General features: G+C 42.0%; 1 protein-coding gene across 2 annotated transcripts in view; it reads left to right on the top strand.

The window, feature by feature from the left end:
* The window catches only part of LOC121279094 (sodium/potassium-transporting ATPase subunit beta-1-interacting protein 3-like), a 652,108-nt gene that overhangs the window by 511,258 nt on the left and 115,927 nt on the right, over positions 1 to 24,923 (top strand). For both annotated transcript variants that reach the window (XM_041190019.1, XM_041190018.1), the window contains exon 4: positions 9,556 to 9,753. In XM_041190019.1, the coding sequence (XP_041045953.1) occupies positions 9,556 to 9,753 (198 nt within the window). The remainder of the gene's footprint in view (positions 1 to 9,555; positions 9,754 to 24,923) is intronic.

The following is a 24,923-nucleotide window of genomic DNA, read 5'->3' as shown; positions in this document are numbered from 1 at the left end:
CCTCTGGTATTGATAATTCAATGGTCTGTCTGATCAACACTTTTATAGGGTTGTATGAACAGCAGTTTTTTTTTTTCAGTAGAATATTTGTAAATGGGTGTTATTTTCCCCTCTCAGCTGTTCCACGCTTCTCATTGTTACTATATGCCTCATTGGTATTGTAATTAGTGAATACTGGCTGAATGGGCATGGAAGGGGCATGGGTTGGCATTAAGCTGGCATGGACAGTATGAGGAGCCACGGGTAGTCGCTGGAGGCGTGAATTGGCATGGAAGGTATAAGGGGCTGTGGGGGTTGGCGGTTGGGTGGGGGTTGAGGGAATGTGAGAGGTGAGGGCTAGAGGACCTAAAATCATCTAACACAACTGTGATGAAGTCCCAGAGAATCAAGGCAGATCTTCTACTCAGCCCACCTAAGCACTCGCCCACCCCAGTGGCCACTGACTCACTGCTTCCAGGGTCAGTGGTTTGGACTCCAACCTGCACCTGTCTCCCCAAAAATTGTGTGTATTGAGCCATTTTTTGTCAAGGTGGGTCAGCTATATTTCGTGACGATAATGTATGTACGAAATACTTTACAGCCCTAATGGTGTTTGGTAATATGGCATTGACACCAATGTTATTTAGCAGTTATTGAATTATATTTTATAAAATAGATGAAATATCAGCAATACACAGGTTCTGTATTTTCTTAATAGCAATTTTCACATTCTAAAAACATGTGGTTCCACAACTAGATGTGAAACTGTGCCTTATACAGCTTACAGTAGGCAAGACACTTCCTTGCAGTGCCAGAACAGAGCATCATAAATGCCCAGATATTTATTCTGTTAGTTTACCTATTATGTTGCATTGCTGATTAAAATAAAATGAAGCCGTAAAAATAGTGAACAAATAGTGAACATAAAACCCAATGGGGTATTGTGAAAGAATTGTTTTGCATTTAACTTAGTGATGTAACTACAATGGAAATAACACAAGTTAGCAGCACTGCCATGTAGCGTATTCGGGATCTCTAAATGAGAGAAAATTTTGCAAGCAGTTAATTTCTGCAAAAAATAAAATCATGGCTGCAAAACCACAGAAAACATGATACTTTGGCATCTGCTTTCTGTCACTTTGCAGGTAATTATGATAAATCGCACTACTGACCATAATACATCCTGAAACAGAGAAAATGAAAATAAAACAGGCTCTCTAAAGAGGTTTTACCTACAGAAGTATGAATTTGCAGCACTCAGCTGAAATGATAATAAGATTAAAACCATGGCATGACCTGCTGCAATTTATTCTTACTAAGAGAAAGTGTAAACATTGGGCCAGAATTTGCTGTAGCAAGGGATCTACTGGTGTTTACGATTAATTAGATGTGGCCCAGCATTCCGCAGCCCCATAATTTTTTTCCACAAAGTTGTTGAAAGTAGGAGCTGAAAACAGCACAATGAGGGAACTAGGGAATCTGGGAATTGAGTGAACAGGGCAACAAACAGGGTACAGGTATCTCCTTAATCAATAAAATTTAAGGATTGAGACATGAACTAAGAAAGGATTAAGAAGGGTTAATAAAAAAGAGGTCAAATCCAATTCAATCAAATGAAGATTGCACTCAGTACCTCCGCCATTCTGTGTTCACTCAACATTATTACCAATTACACAGCTCTTCCTTGAAGTTTTTTCCTGCCTGGTTGATGTCCTGTAGCTACAAAGTTGAAAAAAGAAATCTTTTTATTAAGAGCTTCCATCTTACTGCAGAAGCTTTAGGCCAATCCATATCCAACAAATTGCTCTGAAAACTCTGTTTACATTTTGACAGCTGTGACAAATTCCACCACAGCAACCGAGATAATCCGCAACTTTATAAATAAAATAACCCTCAATAGATTTTTTAAAAGTCCAATCACACTATCTCCAAATGTTAACAGATCCTTTAAAAAGTTCCAGGATTCAGATCTGCATCTTTACCAAAAATTAATCAGTCCTTCCTTTGGCCATTCCCTATTGGGGTGCTAACTTTCATTCAAGTCCCAACACAAGGACTCCATGAGAATTGCCTAGGAAGTTTCAACTTTCATTGGGTAATTTCCTTGCATCTGGAAACCTTGGAAACCCTGAATTAAAGTTGGAGTCTTCTGATGATTCTGACTCATTTAGCAGAATAGTTATCCAGGAAAAGTTAGACGGATTAAACCAGTTTTAACTCCTGGGAAACTATACCACTTATACCCCGACTACCTCCTTGACCCCCCGACTAAACCCCCACAACCCCTGAAAGCTGACTACCTCCCGACTCCCCAACTCGCCCCCAAATTCCCAGTTACCCTCCCAACCATCTAACTCCCCCCTCCAAACTCTCTGACTACCCTAACACCCCGTCTAGTCCCTGACCCTGACTGCCCCCTGACCCCTTGACTACACTCCCCAAAGCTCCGACCAATCACCCAACCTTCAACTACCCCTCCCACACTCCAACTGCCCTCTTGACACCTGATTACCCCCCAACACAACTATGATCCCAAACTCCGACTATCCTTGACTACCCCCCCACTCTCCAACTATCCTCCTGACCCACCCTGCCCCATCACCCACCCACCTTCCATCCTATCCCCTCACCCATTTTACTTTACGAATATATGAACATGAAAATTAAGAGCAGGAGTAGGCCACTTGGCCTCTTGAGTATGTTTTGCTATTCAATAGGATCATGGCTGATCTGAATGTGGCTTCAACTTCATATTCCGCCTATCCCTGATATACTTTCATTCCCGTGTTAGTCAAGAATCTATCTACCGCTGCCTTAAAATTATCCAATTCACAATGCCCCATTCACTGGGAAAGAGAATTCCAAAGATTTACAACCCTCTGAGCGAAAAAATTCTTCTCATCTCCTCTTAAATGAGAAACCCTTTATTTTTAAACTGTGTCCCCCAGTTCTCGTCTTTTGCACAAGGGGAAACATCCTTTCAGCATCCTGTTGATCCCTACAAGATCTTATACATTTCAATAAGATCATCTCTCGTTCTTCTAAACTCCAAAGGATACAGGCCCAACCTGTCCAACCTTTCCTCATGATAACACCTCCATCCCAGATATCAGTCAATTGAACCTTCTCTGAACTGCTACTAATGCACTAAATAAGGAGGCCAAAACTGTACAGAGTGCGCTAGATGTGGTCTCATCTGCCAGTACAGATGTAGCAAAACATCCCTACTTTTATGTTCCATTCTCCTTGCAATAAGTGACAACATTCCATTTGCTTTCCTAATCACTTGCTATTACTGCATAATAACTTTTCCTGATTCACATACCAGGACACCTAAATCTCTCTGTACCTCAGAGCTCTGTAGTCTCTCTACATTTAAATAATGTGCTGCTTATCTATTCTTTCTGCCAAAGTGGACAAGTTCACATGTTTCCCTGTTACACGGCACCTTAAAACTTTTTCCCACTTAACTTAACTTATCAATGTGCCTTTGTAGATTCCTTACGCCGTCTTCACAAATTACTTTTCTACCTATCTTTGTATCATCAGCAAATTTAACAACTATACATTTAGTCCGTTCACTCAAGTCATTAATATAAATTATAAATAGTTGAGGCTACAGCAATGATCCCTGTGGCATTCCAATTGTCACATCTTGCCAACTTGAAAAAGACCAATTTATCCCCACTTTCTGCTTCTTGTTAGTTAACCAGTTCTCTATCCATGCTGATATGTTACCCCCTACATCATGAGTTCTTATTTTGTTTAGTAGCCTTTGAAATGGCACCTTGTCAAATGCCTTCTGGAAATCTAAGTACAGCACATCCACAGGTTCCCCTTCATCCACATTGCTTGTTAATCCCTCAAAGAACTCCAATAAATTAGTCAAACATGATTTACTTTCCAAAAACTATGTTGACTCTGCTTGATTGCATTGAGATTTTCTAAGTGCCCCATTATAACCTCCTTATTAATAGATTCAATAATATCTCTATGACAGATGTTAAGCCAACTGGCCTATAGTTTCATACTTTGTCTCCCTCCTTTCTTGAATAGAGGAGTCACATTCGCTATTTTCCAATCTGATGGGACCTTTCCAGAATCTAGGGAATTTTGGAAAATTAAATACAATGCATCTACTACCTTAGCAGCTACTTCTTTTAAGGCTCTAGAATTCCATCAGGACATGGGGACTTGTCAGCTTTTAGTTCTAATAATTTTCTCAGTACCCTTTCCCTGGTAATTATCATTGTTTTAAGTTCTGCCTTCCCTCTCACCTCCTGATTCAAACTTATTTCTGGTATGTTATTTGTATCCCCTGCAATGAAGACAGATGCAAGATGTCTGTTCAATTCATAGGCCATTTCCTTATTTTCCATTATTAATTCCCTAGATTCTCTCTGTAGATGATCAACACTCACTTTACTTACTCTTTTCCTTTTTACCCACCCGAAGAAACTTACTATCTGTTTTTATATTTCTAGCTAGCTTTCTCTCATACTCTAATTTCTCCCTCCTTGTTAATCATGTAGTTGTTCTTAGTTATTCTCTAATCATTTGTTCTTTATATTTTGTCCAATATTCTGATCTGCCACTTATCTTTGCGGAATTATAATGTTTTTCTTTCAATTTGATATTATCTTTAACTTCTTTATTTAGTTACAGATGTGTGTCTTTCTCTTAGAGTCTTTCTTTCTCATTGGAATGTACCTTTTTTGAGTATTCTGAAATATCTCCTTAAAGGCCTGTGACTGCACCTCTCCTGACCTATCCCTTAACCTAATTCCGAGTTCATGTTAGCTAGCTCTGTCTTTTTGCCCTCATAATTGCCCTTATTTAAGTTTAAAACACTAGTCTTAGATCGCTCCTCTCTCCCTCAAGCTGAATGTGAAATTCAATCATATTATGATCACTGCTACCTAGGAGTGCCTTCATTATGGGGTCATTAATTAATGCTACCTCATTGCACATTACCAGATCTAGTATAGCCTGGTCTCTGGTTGGTGCTAAAATGTGCTGCTCTAAGAAACTATCCCAAAAACACTCTGTGAACTCATCATCCAGGCTACCATTGCCAATCTGATTCATCCAATCTAGATGTAGATTAAAATCACTCATAATTATCACCATACCTTTCACACAAGCTCCCATTATTTCTTCCTATATACCCCATTTTACAGTGTGGTTACTTTTAGAGGGGGCAATAAACCACTCCTACAAGTGACTTCTTGCCTTTCCTATTTCTCATCTCTATGCAAACTGATTCTACATCTTGATCTCCAGAACTAAGGTCATCTCTCTATTGACCAGTGTCATTCTTAATTAACAGATCTATTCCTCCACCTTTTCCTAGCTTCCTGTGCTTCCTAAATATCATGTACCCTTGAATATTCAGGTCCCAGTCTTTGTCATCCTACAGCCATGTCTCTGTCATGACTATCAGATCATACGTATTTATTTCTCATCCGCACTTACCTTCTCTCCCTATCTTGTCAAAGTGGTTTTGGGACTTTTAAACTCACAGGAAAACGGCAGCTGGTGCTACAAAAAGGGGACATGGCTTGGCCTTCCCCGACACTCCTACCTTACAAGGGAAGGACTGCAGGAGCAGGTATGCTCCACATTTCCCAGTTCGGAAGTCCAGGCAAGAAATGTGGGGCTCCAGTGCAAGGTATGTAAGCAGAGTGGTGTACATTCTGATGGTGATTGCCACTCCTTGGGAGATGTGGCCCATTGTTGACTGGCAAAGAGACTAAGAAACAGAGGCTAAAACACTATCTCCAGCCGTCTTCATGGCAGAGGTAATCAGGCACAAAAAGGGAAATAAAGGCCAGGACCAAATGCGGATTCCAAGATTGCAAGAGTGGATGGTAGGACTGCAGCAGCAATTTTCCCAGCTGTTGTCAATTGAGATTCTGATTAAGGACGGCAACCTACCCCATCAGAGGACCGGCAGCTCGACGTCCTCAACAGCACCAGCAATAGGCGTGCCAGCTGCTGAGGCTGCAAGGAGAAGGAGAGGGCACCCCCATCTTGAGGCACTCTGGAAAGGCTGTTAAGAGATGCAATGATGTGCTGAGACCAGGCAGGCAGACCCCACCGATCAGAGGGATGAGCCCTCCAGTGGTGGTGTCAGGACTTTAGGGCAGCCAATGCTGGGCTGGCCCCCTCCTTGGCCATGGAGCCTCTGCAAAGGAAGGCCCATACGGTAAGCCATTAGGAGGCTGCTTCAATGTAGCTGGTGGACTCCCTATGAGGCAGGGGTGCTATTCTAACATCGATAAAATTCTGCCGGCCTGGTAAAATTGCTGTCGATGGGCAGCCAAGCTACTACCACTCCTGCCACTGAGAATATCCCTGGATGTTGTAAATGCATCGGTCTTCCTTCCCGATGTCTTTCACTACCATTTTACCATCCCTCCCACCTCCCAGCCATCTCTAATGCAGCAAAAGAGGGGAAAAGAGACAAAGAAATGCTATAGATGCTGGAAATCTATGGTAGTTGTTGATCAGATTCAATCATACAGACTACAGTATAAATTACCAAAGCAAAAATTACCAATCAAATAAAATGAAGACACAGACAAAAAAAGGCCAAACCTTGCTCCAAGTCCACAACTTTGGAGAATTCTCTTTTTTTCATACAGAGAAATGGAAGACCATAAATTATGAAGCCTCTTAAATCCATGAAAGTTACATAAAATAATTCAACAGCATAAACCCAAGCTTTAACGGGAGATTATTACTGAAATATTATCAGGTGCATTTTTGGACAAGTAGGACCAATGCAGGAAACAACCCAAATGTATTTTGTTGTTACAAGTAGCTTAACTATCCTGCTGAGGAGATGTGTGATTGGAACATGAAAGACTTCGACCGTGATTACTCTTCTTCCTTCTACCCACTGTTGAACAGTCTGTCAACGTTCACTATTTAGACTCATTGATGAATAACAACCGCTTCAACAAGCTATCTGAGGACTACTGATGCCATAGAGAAAATCTTGACAGGCAAAAATAGACTAATTGCAAAATGGCAGTGAAATCAGCCCTTTTTCTTATTTAGAATTTGTAGCAGGCAGCCTTATTATACTGCACTGTTTCAAAAGGAGCAATTATCCTTCAGTTAGATGTGCTATTCCTGTTTTATAGGCATAAACTGGGTGCTTAAGGATCCAATATGGTGTGCAGCCTGCATGCAGTTCACATATTATTACTCACCTTATTGGATAGGACTCCTCCGTGGGAGTCCAGAATGAATGTAGGAAACATGCATTTGGCCCTTAGAATTTCAAAAATAGTGATCAATGCTTGTTTCAGGCCGCTTTGTGAAATTGTATTGCGAATAACCACAGCCTGAGTGGTGTACACCATGGTCTGCCATGGTCACCTGTTTTCACTGTCCATTGGTAAATAATGGGGGTGGACCTAAAGAGAGATAAGTCAAAGACAAAAATTGCTGTAAGTATAAAAAGGGTGGACAATAACTAAAAAGGTAGTAAGGCTAGTCAAAATATCAAATCATTAATTATCATGCCAAAAACTAATATTTGTAGTTATATAGCACCTTATCATAGTAAAGCTTTCAGGGCATTTCATAGGAGTGTAATCCAACAAAATTTGATGCCAAGTCACAGAAGAAACTATTAGGACAGATGACCAAAAGCTTGGCCAAAGAGATAGCTTTATCCTTTAGGAACAGATGCTCATATTTTAGATGAAGTGGCTAAAATATTTGGATTGAATGGTAATATACATCCTTTTCTAAGATGTCTCAATTTTTACTTAGATAATTGTTAAATCTAGTTGTGACAGCAGTTTGTAATGCTACCAGGAGAGACATAAATTTTACTATTTAAAGAAATGTGGCTCATTGCTGAAATGGGATCTTCACCTTAACAAATTCTGGAATGAAATATAAATGTAAATAGATGTAAAAATAATTTTTCGGGTAAAGTCCTGAATACCTTGCCAAACACAGTATGATGCAATTTAAATACAATAAATAATACTAACTATTTAATGGTGCATGCACCAACTGTTTAATGTTTTACTATGGATCCCACATAAAAAGAAAACTGTTTAGTGCTTATGTGAACAACAATTTCATTAAATTAAATTCTACATTTTAAGAAGGCTTCTCAATGCACTTCTCAATTGTATTCTTAATGATTGTTCCATAAGCTAGAATTTCGAATTATCATTAAGTCCTTTCAAACATGGAGAAATACTGGTATTCTTGATGAAATATATCCCTAAACCTCTACCTCACCCATCTCCTTAAATACTGTAAAATTAAAAAATTTAAACATAAAGGGCAGAATTTTACGACAGTGGGATTTTATGTTCCCGCTGAAGTCAATGGGATTTATAATGGCTTGCCGCATTTTACAGCCCTGTCCCCACCAAAATGGGGCCATAAAATTCTGTCCAAAATTTCCAAATCAGGCACCAAACTACCTCCAACCCATCCATTTTCAGTTTCAACAAAGGTGGTTTGGGGGGCAGACAACCAATCTCCAGCTCTCCCTATCCTCAACAACCCCCACATCACCCTATAATCACCAACACCCCCAACATGCTTCAATCTATGGCACCCCTACCACCCTGCAATTTCTGATTCTCATTCCTGATCTCCAACTCTTCCCAACCTCACAATCTCTGACTCCACTCCATGATCTCAGACATGCCCCCACGATCCCTAACTCCCCCCATCTTTCAGAATCTTTAACTGCCCCCCACACTCGGCAATCTCTGAGTGTTCACTCTGCAACCCAACCACACCACCCCCACCACCTCCATCTTTGACAGCGTAGTGAGAACATACAAGAAAACAAATTTATTGCTGTTTACTGGCACCTTTAAGGAATTGTTTGGTTCCAGCTGGTTGTCGTTAAATGGGAAGGAAATTCTCCGAAGATTTACTTTCCATTCAACGTAATTTCTTATTCTCCATGTTAACTAAAATCTATATTTGTTAAAACTTATTTAATGTCTGAAATATGGTTTCTGAAAATGACATTATTTTAATGTATGCTGAAGGCAGTCACAAATGAACATTTGTATCATTACTATTCTTTTGCCCGTTTTACTCCTCTGATGTGGCTCTGATGATGTTGCCTCCTCGCTGGGAAACATCCTCGAGTATCTCACTTAACTGACCAGTTTTCATTCTTTAGCCTAAGCAGTGACTTAACAGGCTAATCACAATAGGGAACGTCGCAGCAAAGCTTGGTCATTATGTTCATGCCCAATTTCAACAGAGGTTACTAAATGGCAAGCGGTAACAGCAACCCAAGCAAATTTTCCCTCTTAGTTCAGAGGTCCTGAAGAAAAATGTAACATTTTACCACACCCTGGCTGAGACTGGCTACCTCAGCATGGAATGAGAAACAAACTTGAAGTTTTCTGCTTCATTTGGTTGGCTGTATTATATTAAACAACATGATTGTGTGTAATGAAGTAACAAAAAGACCCCACGACAAAATCAACCATTTAGTAATTCGTAATACTACAAATTTAGTAGAATATTCAAAGATTAAAGGGTTTAAATTGTATTTTTCTGTGTTGTTTACAGGATAGTGATCTGATGACCTTTAATATCTCCATGCACCGTTCATGGTGGAGGGAGCATGGGCCCGGTTGTGTGAGGAAGGAGTTGGCTGCTGCAGCCAGCAAAAGCCTGGATGATCGCATTTATATCTCAGTGACAGGCTGCATTGTTGACTTTCAGTACCTGGAGGTTATTCACAGCTCCATCCAAATACTACTGTCGGTAAGTAAGTTCACAGCGAGTGAAGGGACTCCACCCTGCCTCAGCTCATGTGCTGCTGAAAGCCTCATTCAAGCCTTTGCTATCTCTAGAATTGATTATTTCAATGCTTTCCTGGCCAGACTCCCTTCCCCCGCCCTCTACAAATTTGAATTCATTCAAAACTCTGCTGCCCATATCCTAATTTGCATCAAATATCATTCACCCATCACACCAGTGCTCACTAAACCTACATTTGCACCAAGTCTAGCAACATCTCAATTTTGAAACCCTCATCCTTGTTTTCAAATCTCTCCATGCTCTCAGCACCCCCTCTCTGTTTAACGTTCTCCAGCCTGACTTTCTGGGATGTCTGCACTCCCCCAGTTCTGGACTCTTGCACATTCTTTATTTTAATCATTCCACCATTGGCAGCCATGATTTCAGCTGTGCAGATTCTAAGCTCTGGAATTTCCCCCTAAGCCCCTCTACCTCTCTCACCTCCTTTAAGATGTTCCTTAAAACTTACCTTTTTGACCAGCTTTTGGTCTTCTGTCCTATATCTCCTTATGTGGCTCGGTGTCAAATGTTTAATTTTAATGCGCCTGTAAGCGCCTTGGGGCAATTTACCACTTTAAAGGTGTTATATAAACACCAGTTGTTGTTGTTGAAAGCACCATCTCACGTGCATTCAGAGTGTCCAATGGCAGTTCATTCCTAGGGGAACCAAGAGAGATGCTTCCTTGGAAGATGTCACATTTTACATTACAATAGTTATTTCTGGTTGTTTTTGAACACGTTTTACCCGATATAGTACAATCTCAATCACCTAGAAGACCAAAGACATACAATTTGATGGAATGATCCTTGGCTTTGCGGTAGTATCTCGTCACTGAATCCAAAGTTCTGGAGAATGGAGCTAAGTGTTACGGTTCCTGAATACTGTGTTGACATCTCACAGTGTGCACCTGTCCAATGGGAGTGTAGCGGCAAAAGCCATCACATAACAAGTTTTGCATTCTTGCACAGGGGCCAGTTTTTTTTAAATTTTTTCATAGGATGTGAGTGTTGCTGGAAAGGCCAGCATTTACTGCCCATTCCTAACTGCCCTTGAGAAAATGGCAGTGAGCCACTTTCTTGAACTGCTGCAGTCCATCTGATGTAGGTATATACACAGGAAGAGAGTTCCAGGAGTTTGACCCAGTGACAGTGAAGGAATGTGATATAATTCTAAGTCAGGATTACTTGGAGGCTTGGAGGGGAACTTGCAGATGGTAGTCTTCTCATGTCTCTGCTGCTTTTGTCCTTCTAGGTGGTTGAGGTCGTATGTTTGGAAGGTGCTGTTGAAGGAGTTGCTTGGCAACTTGGTGAGTTGCTGCAGTGCATTTTGTTATATGGTACACACTGCTGCCACTGTGCATTGGCAATGGAGGGAATGAAGGTTTAAGATGGTGGATGGGATTCCAATCAAGCTTTGAACTGGATGTTGTCAAGCTCCTTGAGCATTGTTGGAGCTGTATTCATCAGGGCAAGTGGAGAGTATTCCATCACATACCTGGCTTACCATTTGTAGATGGTGAGCAGGCTTTGAAGAGTCAGGAGCTGAATTACTCAACACATAATTCCTAGCTTCTGACCTTCTTTTGGAGCCATAGTGTTTATATGTCTGGTCCAGTTCAGTTTCTGGTCTATGGTAACACCCAGGGTGTTGATGGTAGGGGATTCAGCAATGGTAATGCCATTGAATGTCAAGGGGTCATTGCCTGGGAATTGTTGATTGCCATTTATCAGTCCAAGCCTGAATGTTGTTCAGGTCTTGGGCTGCTTCATTAGCTGTGGAGTTGCGAATGCTACTAAACACCATGCAATCATCAGTGAACATTGCCACTTCTGACCTTATGAAGGAGGGAAGGTCATTGATGAAGCAGCTGAAGATGGCTGGGCTTAGGACACTGTGTTGTTGCATCACTCTTCCCAATGTGTTAAGAGATTAGACTATCTTTTTAGTAAATACCGTAGAACTACAACTTCAGAAAGAAGATTGTGGATTCTTTTACCATTTTCTCATCCCCACCCATTGAAACAATTCTCACGCACAAGCTTTCACATAAGAGGAATAGGAATAGGCGTTTACATCCTGTAATAGACTTTGCTATTTTCCACTCTCAGTATGCCTGAAAAGCTTCCCAGATTTGACCTGCTGTATTCTGTGCACATTGTCATTTTTATCCATCACAAAAAAAACAACAAAACGAAAAGCAAAACATAATTTGTGGCATATCCACCTAGCACAAGCATGTATATGCAAAAAATGAAGTAGGCTCATTAATTTGAATCAAGCAGCACTTATATCCCCAAATACCAAAATAGACGTGACATCTGTGTTTCTTGCTGTCCATACTCATTATAATGAACATGTAAGACAGATAGCAATAATAAGCACTTTGGGCATAAAATTGTGCTCATGTACAATTTAGCAATTAGGCCCTGGGTGTTTGGTTATTTTTAGTAGGTTGTTGCCGTGAAAGTAGCCAAATGGACAGTCTCAATTTAGCCATTCAGAATTTGTTGGGCACAGAAGAAATAGATGGTAAATTCTTTTAGTTACATAACATGCTCAAAAAGTATTGCTGGTAAATCTATGAATCACCTCAGATAACCTTTAAGTATTAAATATAAACACAAGTGTTGGAACACTGCTTGTCTCCAGTAAACTGCTTAATGTTACTGATCCTGAGGTACTGCTTCAAAATGTAATGTGATATTACAGAGCTGATACAGTATTGTAGGCAGTAAGGAAAAACTAAACAAGCATTAATGTTAAAGGCCTCATATTTAATTTTCACTAAAGAATAAGTAGGGCTTTCTGAGAGCAAATGAAGTATTCCAGTAATCTGTGTTTGCTGTTGTCAGCTATAAATAATTCCCCCATTACTATTAAGTTTAATAAGGCAGTTTTAGACAGACAGTTCATAAAACATCTAGGAGCAACTACATAGTATTATATGGGACATATGGCACAAGAATAGGCCATTTGGCACAACCAGTCCATGTTCATGTTTATACTCTACACAAGCCTCCTCCCATCTTTTTTAATCTATATCTACCACCATAACCATCTATTCCCAGCTCCCTCATTTGAAGTTCTGTCGAAGGGTCATGAGGACTCGAAACGTCAACTCTTTTCTTCTCCGCCGATGCTGCCAGACCTGCTGAGTTTTTCCAGGTAATTCTGTTTTTGTTTTGGATTTCCAGCATCCGCAGTGTTTTTGTTTTTATCCCTCATTTGCTTGTTTAGTTTCCCCTTAAATGCATCTATAATATTCATTGCAATTATTCCCTTTGTTAGTGAGTTCCACATTCTTATCACTCTTTAGATGAAGAAGCTTCTTCTGAAGTCTCTATTGGATCTCTTGGTGACTATCTTATATTGATGGCCTCTAGTTATTTTCTTCCTCACAAGGGGAAACATTCTCTCTTTATCCACTCTTATTAACAATCTTTCATAATTTTAAAAACCTCTATTAGGTCACTCCTCAGCCTTCTATTTTCAAGAGAGAAGAAACCCAGCGTGTAAAATTTTTCCTGATGTGTATACCCGAACTTTTCTGGTATCATCCTTGTAACTCTTCTCTGTACCCTCTCCAGTGTCTCTATATCCTTTTTATAATATGGGAAGCAGAACTGCATGCAGTACTCTAAGTGTGATCTAACCAAGATTCGACACGTAACTTCCTTACTTTCAATTCCATCCCTCCAGAGATAAAGCCTAGGGATGAATTTAACACCCCGCCCCGCACCCCTGTCCCCCACCCACCCACCTCCACCACCGCTGGCATATTTGAAGGTGGGGGGCACATAAAATAAAGCGGGTGGACAGCCTGCCACCTCCTGGCTCACCCCATATTAGTGGGGGTGGGTATGGTGTCAGCCAGCCCGCCCATGATTAGGCCTATTGAGGTCCTTAATTACAATTAACTGCTACTTAAGGACCTCATTCACCTCCACTGCAATTTTTTGGCCTGCAGGAGAAGGTGGAAGGAAGACAAGCAGCTGGCAGCTTTGACAGCACAGGCTGCTATCTGGCAGGAAGCGGGGGTATCTCATTTGGGGGTGTTCCCTGTGTCCATTGGGGGACACCGCCTCCAAGATAGTAACATCCCCTTTATTCCCCGTCCTCACCCCCGTGGTTCTGAAACCCAGCTCCACCACCCCCCTGCACCCCCCCCCCCCCCCCCCCCCCCCACACTGAGGTCTTCTAGCTGTGCTTGCCCAATATCCCCGAGCTTACCTGAAGTCTGGGAGACATCTTCATTTCGTCGTGGGGGCTGATTGGTTGCAGTCCCAGCGGTGGCCACTACTGTCTTCTGGTGCTGCTGGAACTACAGGGCTGCCAGCCAATTCGGTCACCCAGCATATCTCTAGGGCAGGATTCCTGTCCCTGAGGGGTGCAAGACCCACTCCATGTGAATTAAGGCCACCCAGTGTAATATTGAAATGGGGCAGCTTGACTTCATGTGGGCAAGGTGCCGGCCGACTTTTAGATCGGCAGGGGCATGTAATCCCCTCCTGCCCTCCACCCCCAAAGTAAAATCCACCCCTTAGTGCTTGGTTTGCTATTTTAATAGCCTTGCTAATCTGTGGCACAACATTTAGTGATTGGTGTATTTGTACTCCTAGATCCCTTTGTTCTTCTACCCCACCTAGGCTAGACCTTCCCAGTAATAAGTGACCTCTCTATTTTTCCTCCCAACATGTACTACCTCACATTCTTTCTTTTAAAAAATGGATGCAAGCCATCTGCATTAGAGGCTTTATCCTCGCTGAGTTTGTTTATTCAATACAGCCCCCTTTTATTATTTTAAGTGCACTTATCTCATTGCTCATCTCCATGTCATGTCCACCTGTTCTATCTCCCTGGTAAATACTGATGCAAAATAATTATTTAATATTTCTACCATCTCTCTATCGTTACCAGTGATATTATCTTTTCCATGTTTATTTTTGCTCCTATTCCCATTACCACCTTTTTTTATTGATGTGCTTTTAAAATATTTCATTATTTTGTTTTATGTTCCTTGATAATTTCATCTCACAGTTCCACTTTGCCTTCCTAATTTTTTTTGACTTTTCTCCTAATCTCTTTATATTTTTACCCTGCACTCCTCTGATGTCTACTTACTTAATGTGTGCCCCTTTGCCTAACCTTCAACCTTCCTTATGTACTTATTCATCTATGGACTCCCACTAGTGTTTAGTTTGTGTGTTTCTTTTAGCAGGTTATATTTTTCCTGCACCCTGCTGAAAGCCTTTTTAAATGTTTTCCATTGGTGTTCTAAATCATTGTTTGCCAATATTGTTGCTATTTTATTTTCCCCAAGTTCTATTCTCGGCCCCTCAAAATCAACATTTTTCCAATCTTTTAAATAGATTATAGTCATAGGCATATCCTTCTCTATCATCATCTTAAAGCATTTTATATTATGATTTCAATTACCTAGACTTTCCCTTATTTTTACTTCTCTTATCTGCTCTGGCTCATTCCCCACTTTGAGATCAATTAGAGGACCTTCCCTTTTTGAGCTTTTTACATATTGGGTTAGAAAGGAGTCCTGTACACATAGTAGGAACATTAGTCCCCTATCCCCTTTACCTACATCTTCTGTCCAGTCAATACCAAGGTAGTTGAAATCCCCCACAATGGTTATTCTATGCGTTTTACTCAATTGTCTAATTTGTCTGCATATTTCTTCCTCCATCTTTTCACTATTAGCTGGTCTGTAGATTACATCTATTAGTGTGATGGATCCTTCTACTATCTTTTATGTCTATCCATATGGATTCTATTTTTGTCTTGGCTGATAGCTGCATCCCTTTATTCTGCTGCCACTATGTTATCTTTAATATGTACAGCTATTCCACCTCCCCCTTTTCCCTATCTATCTTTTCCAAATATGTTATACCTGTTGTAACATGCCTTTAAGGGGTAGCAGCATGTTGTTATAGTATAAGGGTGTTTGGCAGAGCAAGGGTTAATGTGGGACTGGAGAACAGTACCACCCATGGTATGATGTAGAGAGTCACATGATGGTAGACTGAGACAAAGTCTGGAAGAAGCCAGCATGGAGACAGTTCCTATGCATGGCAGTACCTTGGATATGTGTATAGTTATGGGTTAACAATCAACCATACAAGCCTCCAGACCTCTTAGTGAGACATCAGACGAACCTTTACAAAATGGTTGTGAATGCAAATGAAAGTGCAGAGTGGACCCCAAAATCCCAGAGAATCCAGGATCTCAAAGCATGAAAAACTAAATAAATTGAATCCTGGCCTGAGAGAAGTGGGGCCTAAATTGAAGACACAGTTGAAGATCACTTAAAAAAAAAATGAAGACACAGTCGGGCAGTCGGACATTGCTTAAATAAGAAGCTCCAATGAAGACTTGGAGGCGGAAGGACTCCACCAGGACTCATGGATGTCCATTGCTAGACCTGATCAAAGGCAAAGTCAAGGAACCCGGTCAGATCACAAAAAAAGTTGAGCAAACTTAAAAACAAAAGGGAAAAAGGCTGAAAGAAGAAGAATCCACTGTAAAGAATAATCCGCTGTGCAGATGAAAAGAAGGACCTGACTGAAGGCAGAATCAAGCAACCTAGCCAAATCACAAGGAGGGTGAGCAAAATACAGTAAAAAAAAGCTGAACTTGCTTTTTAAAATAGGCAGCCATCAGGAACAGCAGATTCAGAGCACATCTGGACGAAAACTGCAACAGCAATTCCCCACCTGGCACCATAACATGTGTTGGGCCAAGCTGGACTGCAGAAAAAAATGTTTTAAAATACAGAAGGCAGAACAAAACGCCTTCTAGTGCTTTTCTCCAATTTAGGAACCAAACAGAGAGCCCAGGCTTCCTGTTTCCAACATTTCCTGCAGGGAGAACAGTTGATAAGTTTAAAATAAAAAGTCCGTGACCACAGCAGGGGCCTACTAAAACTGAGAAGCACTGGAAGAACAGAGAGAGAGAAAAAATGACAGCTGAGGAGACATTTTGAGGACATTCTTAAAAGGGCAACAACATTTAAAGCTGTAACTACAGAAAAACATTAAATAGCCTTGGATAGAAAGTTAAAACCACCAGATCAGTTTGGACTCATCAGGGCCAAACATAATGAACAATTTGGTGGCTTGCAAAAGGGAATTTTTGAATTATCAGAGTTCACCAGTTCTAAGCACAAAATGTGACAAAGTCCAGATTTGTTTGGTGAACTTGCTGATGAAGTAATCTTAATGCAATGCATTGATAAGTCCTCAACCAGCTTCAATGAAATATTAAATACCTTTGATGAACGTTTTAATCTTCAAGTTGGTGACTGTGCAGAGCTTAAAAAAAGACAGACAAAGGTCCCCAAGTGAAAGACAGTCTCTGAACAAACCACACAAGGACACCAGAAAGGCATAGAACTTTCCAAAAGTCCCAGGACTCTATCTTTTTGGGAAGCCTGAGGCAGGAGTCCCAAATGATTTCCCTTTCGAAGACACTGATATGTTTCCAGAACTGTACTAGCAACCAGTGGTGAATGACAGGGATGCAGCCCTGAAGCAGGTGGAGCAAGAAGAAGCTGAAATAAAATCTGAAAATGTTTGTATCAAAGCTGAACTGGAGGAGTTGAAACGCAGGATTCAAGCTGGGTATATATCTTTAGAAATGTACAATAGACTGCAATTTTCAATGAACCAAGCTGTTTGCGATCTGAACGAACACATTTTGGAGATGACACTTAGGTACCAGGAGGAAATAATGACTCTCAATTCCACAGTTGGCACATTGAAGCAGGAGTTGGGAAAACTCAAATAGATGTATAGCGAGGCAACACAGCAGGCAGAAAAGGCATTCAAAGAAGTTACTGCACTGAAAGGCTCTTTAAAGACTCAATACGTAGCCATGGAAAAGCACGAGGTGCTAAAAAAAATGTTGAATACTACTTCAACAAAAGCAGTGTTGGAGCTATCAGTAGTGACAAAGTAATGTACTGAAGCACAGCATGAGTTATAAAGATGTCAACAAGAAAATAAACAGTTGAAAGACCAGCTAATTGTCCTTCAAGATCAAATGCAAAAGGAATACATAACCCTTCAGAGCATGAAGAAATGCAGTCTGTTTTAAACAGTAGAATGGAAGAACAGTAGAAGAAACTCAAGAAATCTCTGTTGAATTACAAGAAAGTTCAAGACAAAACAACCAATTTTTTCAAAGAAAAGGAAAACCCACTGAAAGACCTTCACACATTACAAGGATCCCTTAGGTCAAAGTTTGCTCTGCTAAAAAATTGTGATAATTTAATGTCACTCTGATCAAACTGAAGAACCACTTAGTAGAGAAGACTCAGCAATGTTCTATATCAGGAAGAGGTCAAGGGTAGAAGAAAGAGACCTCACAGATGATGAAAACAGTTGGACATTTGGAAGAAAACTTGGAAAAAAATTACATTTCCAAAGATACATATGAAGAAGTGAAAATCAAGAACCTAGAGTGGCAAGAGAAAGTAGACATTCTCACAAAAGAGTGTGAACAGCCTCAGAAACAAATAGCAGAATGTGAGCCTGAAAGATAGCACAGCGGAATTAGACTCTGCTAAGGAAAAACTGTTCAGTGGAGAGAACCAATTTTCACAGACAAAAGATGAGTTTGCTAATGAAAAACAAGCATTGAGGAGAACTCTGGAGTGTTACTTGCAGGAAGTTGAAACAAGACTTGAAATGCCTAAATGATAAAGTTGTGGAAGCAAACTCAACAAAGATAGGTCTTCAATTAAAATTTGATGAACTTCAAGTGCCAGAAGTCTCTATTAAGTATCATGAAAAATGCCTGGAACAAGAGAAAGAATTGCTGATGAATCAGGACAGTTAGTTGAATGCAGTATTAACAACAAAAACCAATGAAATGTTGGAACTTCATTGTGAAAAGAGTATTGAAATGCTTGGACTTTGATCCAATCTGAAGAACATAAAAGGTGAGATAGGCAGTATGGAACACCAAATCCAGACTCCAAAAGCAGAATAGGAAAATTCTAAGAAACAGACTGATGATCCAATAAGTCAATTAGGAGAATCTAAGGAGAAGTCAGTGGCCATGGAATAAAGACTCCAAAAGTTACTGAATACCAAGGTAGGTGATAAGTGTTTATAAGGATTTTACAGATAACTCTGGAACAAAGACAACTGAACTCACCAGAGTAGTTGCTGAGCTGAATGAAAAGCTTCCTGAACTTGTAAAAGAATTGGAAAATAAGAGTAAACAAATACTTGGTTGGAATTGTGCAACAAGTGGAAATGAAGGTTCCACTTTTGAAACGTCAACATCCAGGAAGAACATGGCGGACCCCGTGGCAAATGAAAATCCAAGTCCGCTCTAGGGCCAGAAACTTACTTGTGGTGGGCAGGCTGAGTGACAGCGGGTGGGGGCGGGGGCGGGTGCAGAGCTGTTCGCTAACCACGATCGGCTGTGCGCCGCCATTTAATGTGGGTGGGCCAATTAAGGCCCGCCCAGCATGATGCATGGCCAGTAGCAGCACTACCTATGTGAGCAGGGGGATGAGGGAGAATCGGGGCTTGCGCTCTTTCGCGCATGCACTCCCAGAGGCATGGAGCTGCCTCCGGGAGATTAAGTTGATGGCACCGATTTCTTGCAAATTGTGTTTAATTATTTTATTAAACTTTCAGGAAATCTCATGGTGGATGAGGCTTCCTGAAAAACGCAAAGGCAGCTTGGGCTCGTCTCTTGCACACCAACCTTAAGGCACGCGCCCGCCAAACGAAAGATCTAAATGACGCGCGATGATATTGGGACTCATGCTTGACGTTATTGTGCCTTATTTTGCACATCAGTGTGTCAGGCCCACCCCCTGCACGCCGTTGGCAATCTTCTGGCCTAGGAATGATCAAAGTGCACATACCCTTCGGAGGGCATGGGACAAACCCATGGACCTGAAGTTTTCAGGCGGTAGGCAGGGGGTGGGGCTAGTAGAGGAGCTGATTGCCATCTGTGATCAGCTTCATGCTGCCATTTTACACGGATGGGCTAATTAAGGCCCGCCCAGCGTAATACTTGAGCCACAATGCTCAACGCTACCTGTGCGGGTGGGGGAGAGGGAGAGCTGGGGCCAGCACTCTTTCGCGTGTTCAATCTTCCTGAGGCACGGAGCTGCCTCAGTGAGATTGAATCGGTGTTGAAAATATTAAATAAATAGTCTAAGAATTTATTTAAGCATGTCCCCTCACGTGTGTCACATGAGATGGGACATGATTTATATTTAGGTAAAAAAAAAATTATTTAATAAAAGCTTTAGGAAACCTCATCCCGCTCATGGATGAGTTTTCCTAAAAGACGCGAAGGCCACTTGGCCTTTTCGCCTGCCCATCAACCCTAAGGTTGGACAGGCAACGTTAACAATCAGATCAATTATTTTCTTAATGGCCTTAATATGCCGTTTACATATCGGCGGGCACGCAGTGATTCTGGCGTGCGCCCCCCAAATGAAATATCGCGAGATTGCACGATGATGTCGGGATACACGCCCGACGTCATTTTACATGTCGGTGTGTTGGGCCTGCCCCCGCATGCCGAATGAAAGAATCCTGCCTCAAATTGCCTGAACAAAGCAGAAGGTTGTTGATAAAGAGAAACACAACTCGAAGGAGCCCAAAAAACAAATCTAATGGAGACAACCAAGTACCAAAAGCACAGAACACTAAAATTTCAATGCTAAACCGACAAAGTCAACTCAAAACAACTGAGGCCACCATCCCTCAAAACGTGACAGACTGAGACCTGGAAGATTTGTCAGGCCTCAAGACCATCTGAATTTATAAGGTCAGAGACTTGAGAGAGGAAGAAGGGGTAGCAAGTAAAGATTATATTTTAAATAGCTATACTTCACTGGGGGGAGAAGTTTTCTTTTAAAAAGAAAAATGTAATATTCTTTAAGGGATAGCAGCACACCATTGTAGTGTAAGGGTGTTTGGCAGAGCGACGTTTGTTGTAGGACTGGAGAACAGTCCTGCCCACATTATGATGTAAAGAGTCACTTGATAGTAGACTATGAATAGAGCCTGGAAAGAACCCGCAGGGAGACAGCAGCCCTGCATGGTGTACCTTGCATATGTATATAGTTATGGGTTAACAATAAATGGTTTATGTTCATACCATACAAATCTCCAGACTTTTCAGAGACACAATACCCTACAATGTTTTATTCCCAACCCTGATTTTTCTGTAGTCATGTCTCAATAATCCTGACTATGCCTGGGTCCTCTTAATACATGACTCCCTCCAGCAACCTTGTTTTATTATGGACACTATTTGCATTGCTGTACAGACATTTTAACTCATTTTTAATAGGATTTCCTTTCACTTTATGTTTAACCATCTTCTTAAATTCCCATTCTATAACTCTACTTATTCCCTTGCCATCAATGTTGTTTCATATTTTATTCTTTCTTATGCTGTCCTGTCCTGTTCTGTTTACAACTCTAAAAACAAGGACTGGGTGAAAAAATATAAAAATTTCAGGAAATTCACAGTAGGTCAGTCAACAGCTGAAAAGGGAAAGTAGGTTAATATTTCTCAAGTGACTTGTTATCAGAACTGGGTTGCATCTGAATCACTTTTTGATGGCAGCTCACTTACTGCATATTTCCAGCATTCCAGGAGTTTTGACTCTTTGGGGACAGACAAAAAGCCTGTTTGTTGGGTGTGGGGGTGGGGGGTTGTGGGTAGCTACTGTCTTCCTACTACCATGCCATTTTGTCAATTGCAGATAAGTTGGTGGCCTCCAACCAAGAGGCCAGTTGAGCCACTCAAGTATCCGCTTAAGGCCATTTCCCACCTCCGAGCATTTTGCCCACAAGGGGAAGGCCTGCTGCTGTGTGGAAAGACCACTTGGTGAAACCTAGCAGCCTCCCAGCGGGTTCTTGGGGTACCCTCTTATATGGGCATTCTTTGGCCTCCTGGCTGCAATGGCCACCCTTACATGAAGGCCGTCACCGATGTTCAGTGACTCCCCCCACCCCCTGCCTACCAAATCTGTCAAGAACCTTCGGAATCTTATATGTGTCAATAAAATCACCTTTCACTCTTCTAAATTCCAATGAGTATAGCCCCAACCTGCTCACACTTGCCTCATAAGACACACCCTTTATCCCAGGAATCAGCCGAGCGAATCTTCTCTGAACTGCATCCAATGCAGGTATGACCCTCCTTAAGTAGGATGACCAAAACTGCACACCGTACTCTAAGTGCGGTCTCACCAATGCCTGTACAGTTGTAGCAATATTTCCCTACTTTTATTCTCCGTCCCCCTTGCAATAAAGGCCAACTTTCCACTTTCCTTCTTAATTATTTGCTGTACCTGCATGATGACTTTTTGCGATTCGTGTACAAGGTCACCTTGCTCCCTCTGTACCACAGCATTCTGCAGCCTTTTACCATTTAAATAATATTCTGCTTTTCTATTCTACCTGCTAAAGTGGATAACCTCACATTTTCCCATGTTATTCTCCCAAATATTATGCTTCCAAATGTTTACCAACTCGCTTAACCTATTCATATCCTGCAGCATGGCCTTGTATCCTCACAACTTAATTTCCAACCTATCTTTGTATCATCAGAAAATTTGGCTGCAATAGTCAGTTCCTTCATCCAAGTCATTAAGTTAGAGAGTAAATAGTTGAAGATCCAACACTAACTCCTGCATCATTCCACTAGTTACAATTTTCCAACCTGAAAATGACACATTTCTCCTGACTCTCTGTTTCCTGGTGGTTAGTCAGTCGTCTATCCATGCTAATATATCACCATGTGTTCTTATCTTATGTAGTAACCTTTTAGGTGGCATCTTATGTGGCACCTTTTGGAAATCCAAATACACTACATCTAATGGTTCCCCTTTATCCACCCTTTTTGTTACCCTGCAAGTCAAAGAACACAAATAAATTTGTCAAACATGATCTCCCCTTCCCAAAACCATGTTGATGCTGCCTGAATCTATATGATTTACTAAATGTCCTGCTACTACTTCCTTAATAATGAATTGTCACATTTTCCCCATGACAGGCATTCGGCTAACTGGCCTATAGTTTCCAGCTTTATGACTCCCTCCTTTCTTGAACAGAGGTGTTAAATTTGCAGTTTTCCCAGTCTGCTTGGGAGCTTTCCACAATTTGGGGAACTTTAGAAGATTACAACCAATGCTTCCACTATCTCTGCAGCCACTTCCTTTAAGACCTTGGGATGCAGGCCATCAGGTTCAGGGGACTTGTCAGCCTTAAGTCTCATTAATATTTACATTATTTTTTTCTTTAGTGATAGTGATTGTTCTAAGTTCTTTCCTCCCTTTTGCCTCTTGATTTTCGACTATTCTTGGATGCTTTTTGTGTTTCTACTTTGAAGACAGATACAAAATGCTTGATCAAAACCTATGCCATTTCCTCATTAATTGCCCAATTTCATCCTCTATGAGACCAGTGCTCACTTTAGTGACTCTTTTCCTTTTTCATATACTTGTGGAAGCTTTGACAAGGAGTTCTTGTGGTGCAATGGGTAGTATCCCAGCCTCTGAGCCAGAAACTCTGGGTTCAAGTCCCACGCCAGGGGTGGAATTTTCTGTGCCCACTGGCGTCGGGCATGTTTGGTGGCATGAGCGGACAATATGGCGAGAAGGCCAAAAATTGGTTTCACGACACTGTGGAACTACTTTACAATTGGCCACTCAGCCCATCGGGGAGGGCTGCGTACCCACCATCGGATGTCGGGAACCTCATTGTAATACATCAGCATATCACTATAAGGCCAGACCGCTGGATTCATCCCCCTGGGGTCATCTGCCCATGTTGGCGGGAAAACACACCAGTGCAGAACATGTCTTGACAAATGTGATGTGCAGAAGTCGGGGCTTACCACCAGGACTTTGTTCACATTGCGGACATCCGAAGAGCAGAAGATGCTGGAGCCCGACAGCAACAGGATCCCGGAGGAGCATCCATGGCATGCAGGGTGGATTCTCATGGATATGGCTCTGCTGCAAAGCAGTTTATGGAAGTTGCATAGTCACCATTGATACTCACAATGGTTGATGGTCGAGGGGGGTGGGAGAGAAAGATCTAGCATTGATTGGGAGAGGAAGAGGTGTTGGGGCGGGGGTGAGATTGAGAGTGGGAAATGAAGTTGTCTGGGGTGAGGATAGGGGGGAGAATGAAGGTGTGAGGATAGGATGAAATAGGGAGGGGGGAATGAGAGTGTCAGAGAGATAAGATTGGGAAGGAATGAGGTGTCAGGGGTGAAGTTGGGAGGGAGGAATGAAGGTGTCAGGGATTGAAGTTATGGGGAGGATTGAAGGTGCCAGAGGGGAGGGAGTTTGGAGGAGGAGGGAATAACGGGGGAGATGATAGCAACTGGGATAGCAACAGTGGGGTGGAAGATGTAAGGGAAGGAGTTCGAAGAAGGGAGGGAGTCCAGGGAGAGGAAAGAGTTCTGAGACAGGAGAGAGTAACGGTGGAGGAAGAAGTAAGGGTGTCTGAGGGAGCCAGGAAGGGGGAAGAAGTGGGAATGTCTGAGGGAGTCAGGAAGGAGGGAGGAGTAAGGCTAGAGGAAGAAATGAATTGAGGTTGGAGGAAGAGATAAGGCTGGAGGAAGGAGTCGGGAGGGGGAAGGACTAAGGGTATCGGAAGAAGTAAGGTTGTCTGAGGGAGTCAGAAAGGGGGAGGGACTAAATGGGGGGGCGGGGAGAATCCTGGGTGGGCTGGGAGGACTAAGGTGGGGGAGAAGGATCCGGAGGGGGGAATGGGTTCCGGTGAGTTGGGGTCCGCAGGGGTGAATGTCCAGCTGAAAGTGCAAGGGAGGGGTCTGATGGGTCCTTGACTGCCACCTGGGGAGCGAACTGAGGGTGGGGGCGGTACGAGGGAATGGTGAGAATGACCGAGGGCAGAGTGAGTCAGAAGGATGGGAGGGTGAGGTACCAACGGTAGCGGTAGAAGGGACAGCAAGGGTGGTTGTTGGGGACTCGGAGGCAGACATAGACCCTGGGGGTGGGAAGCAGGAGGTTGGGGAGGCTAATGTGGATAGGGGTTGGGTTTTCAGGGAGGAAGGAAATGTAAATGTTCACCCAGACATCCCTGAAAGAAATAGGTCACGGAGG

This window comes from Carcharodon carcharias, chromosome 6 (assembly GCF_017639515.1).
Source record: "Carcharodon carcharias isolate sCarCar2 chromosome 6, sCarCar2.pri, whole genome shotgun sequence".
Lineage (NCBI taxonomy): Eukaryota > Metazoa > Chordata > Chondrichthyes > Lamniformes > Lamnidae > Carcharodon > Carcharodon carcharias.
Note: the sequence above shows the minus strand (reverse complement) of the source record. Positions and strands in the feature narration are given on the sequence as shown.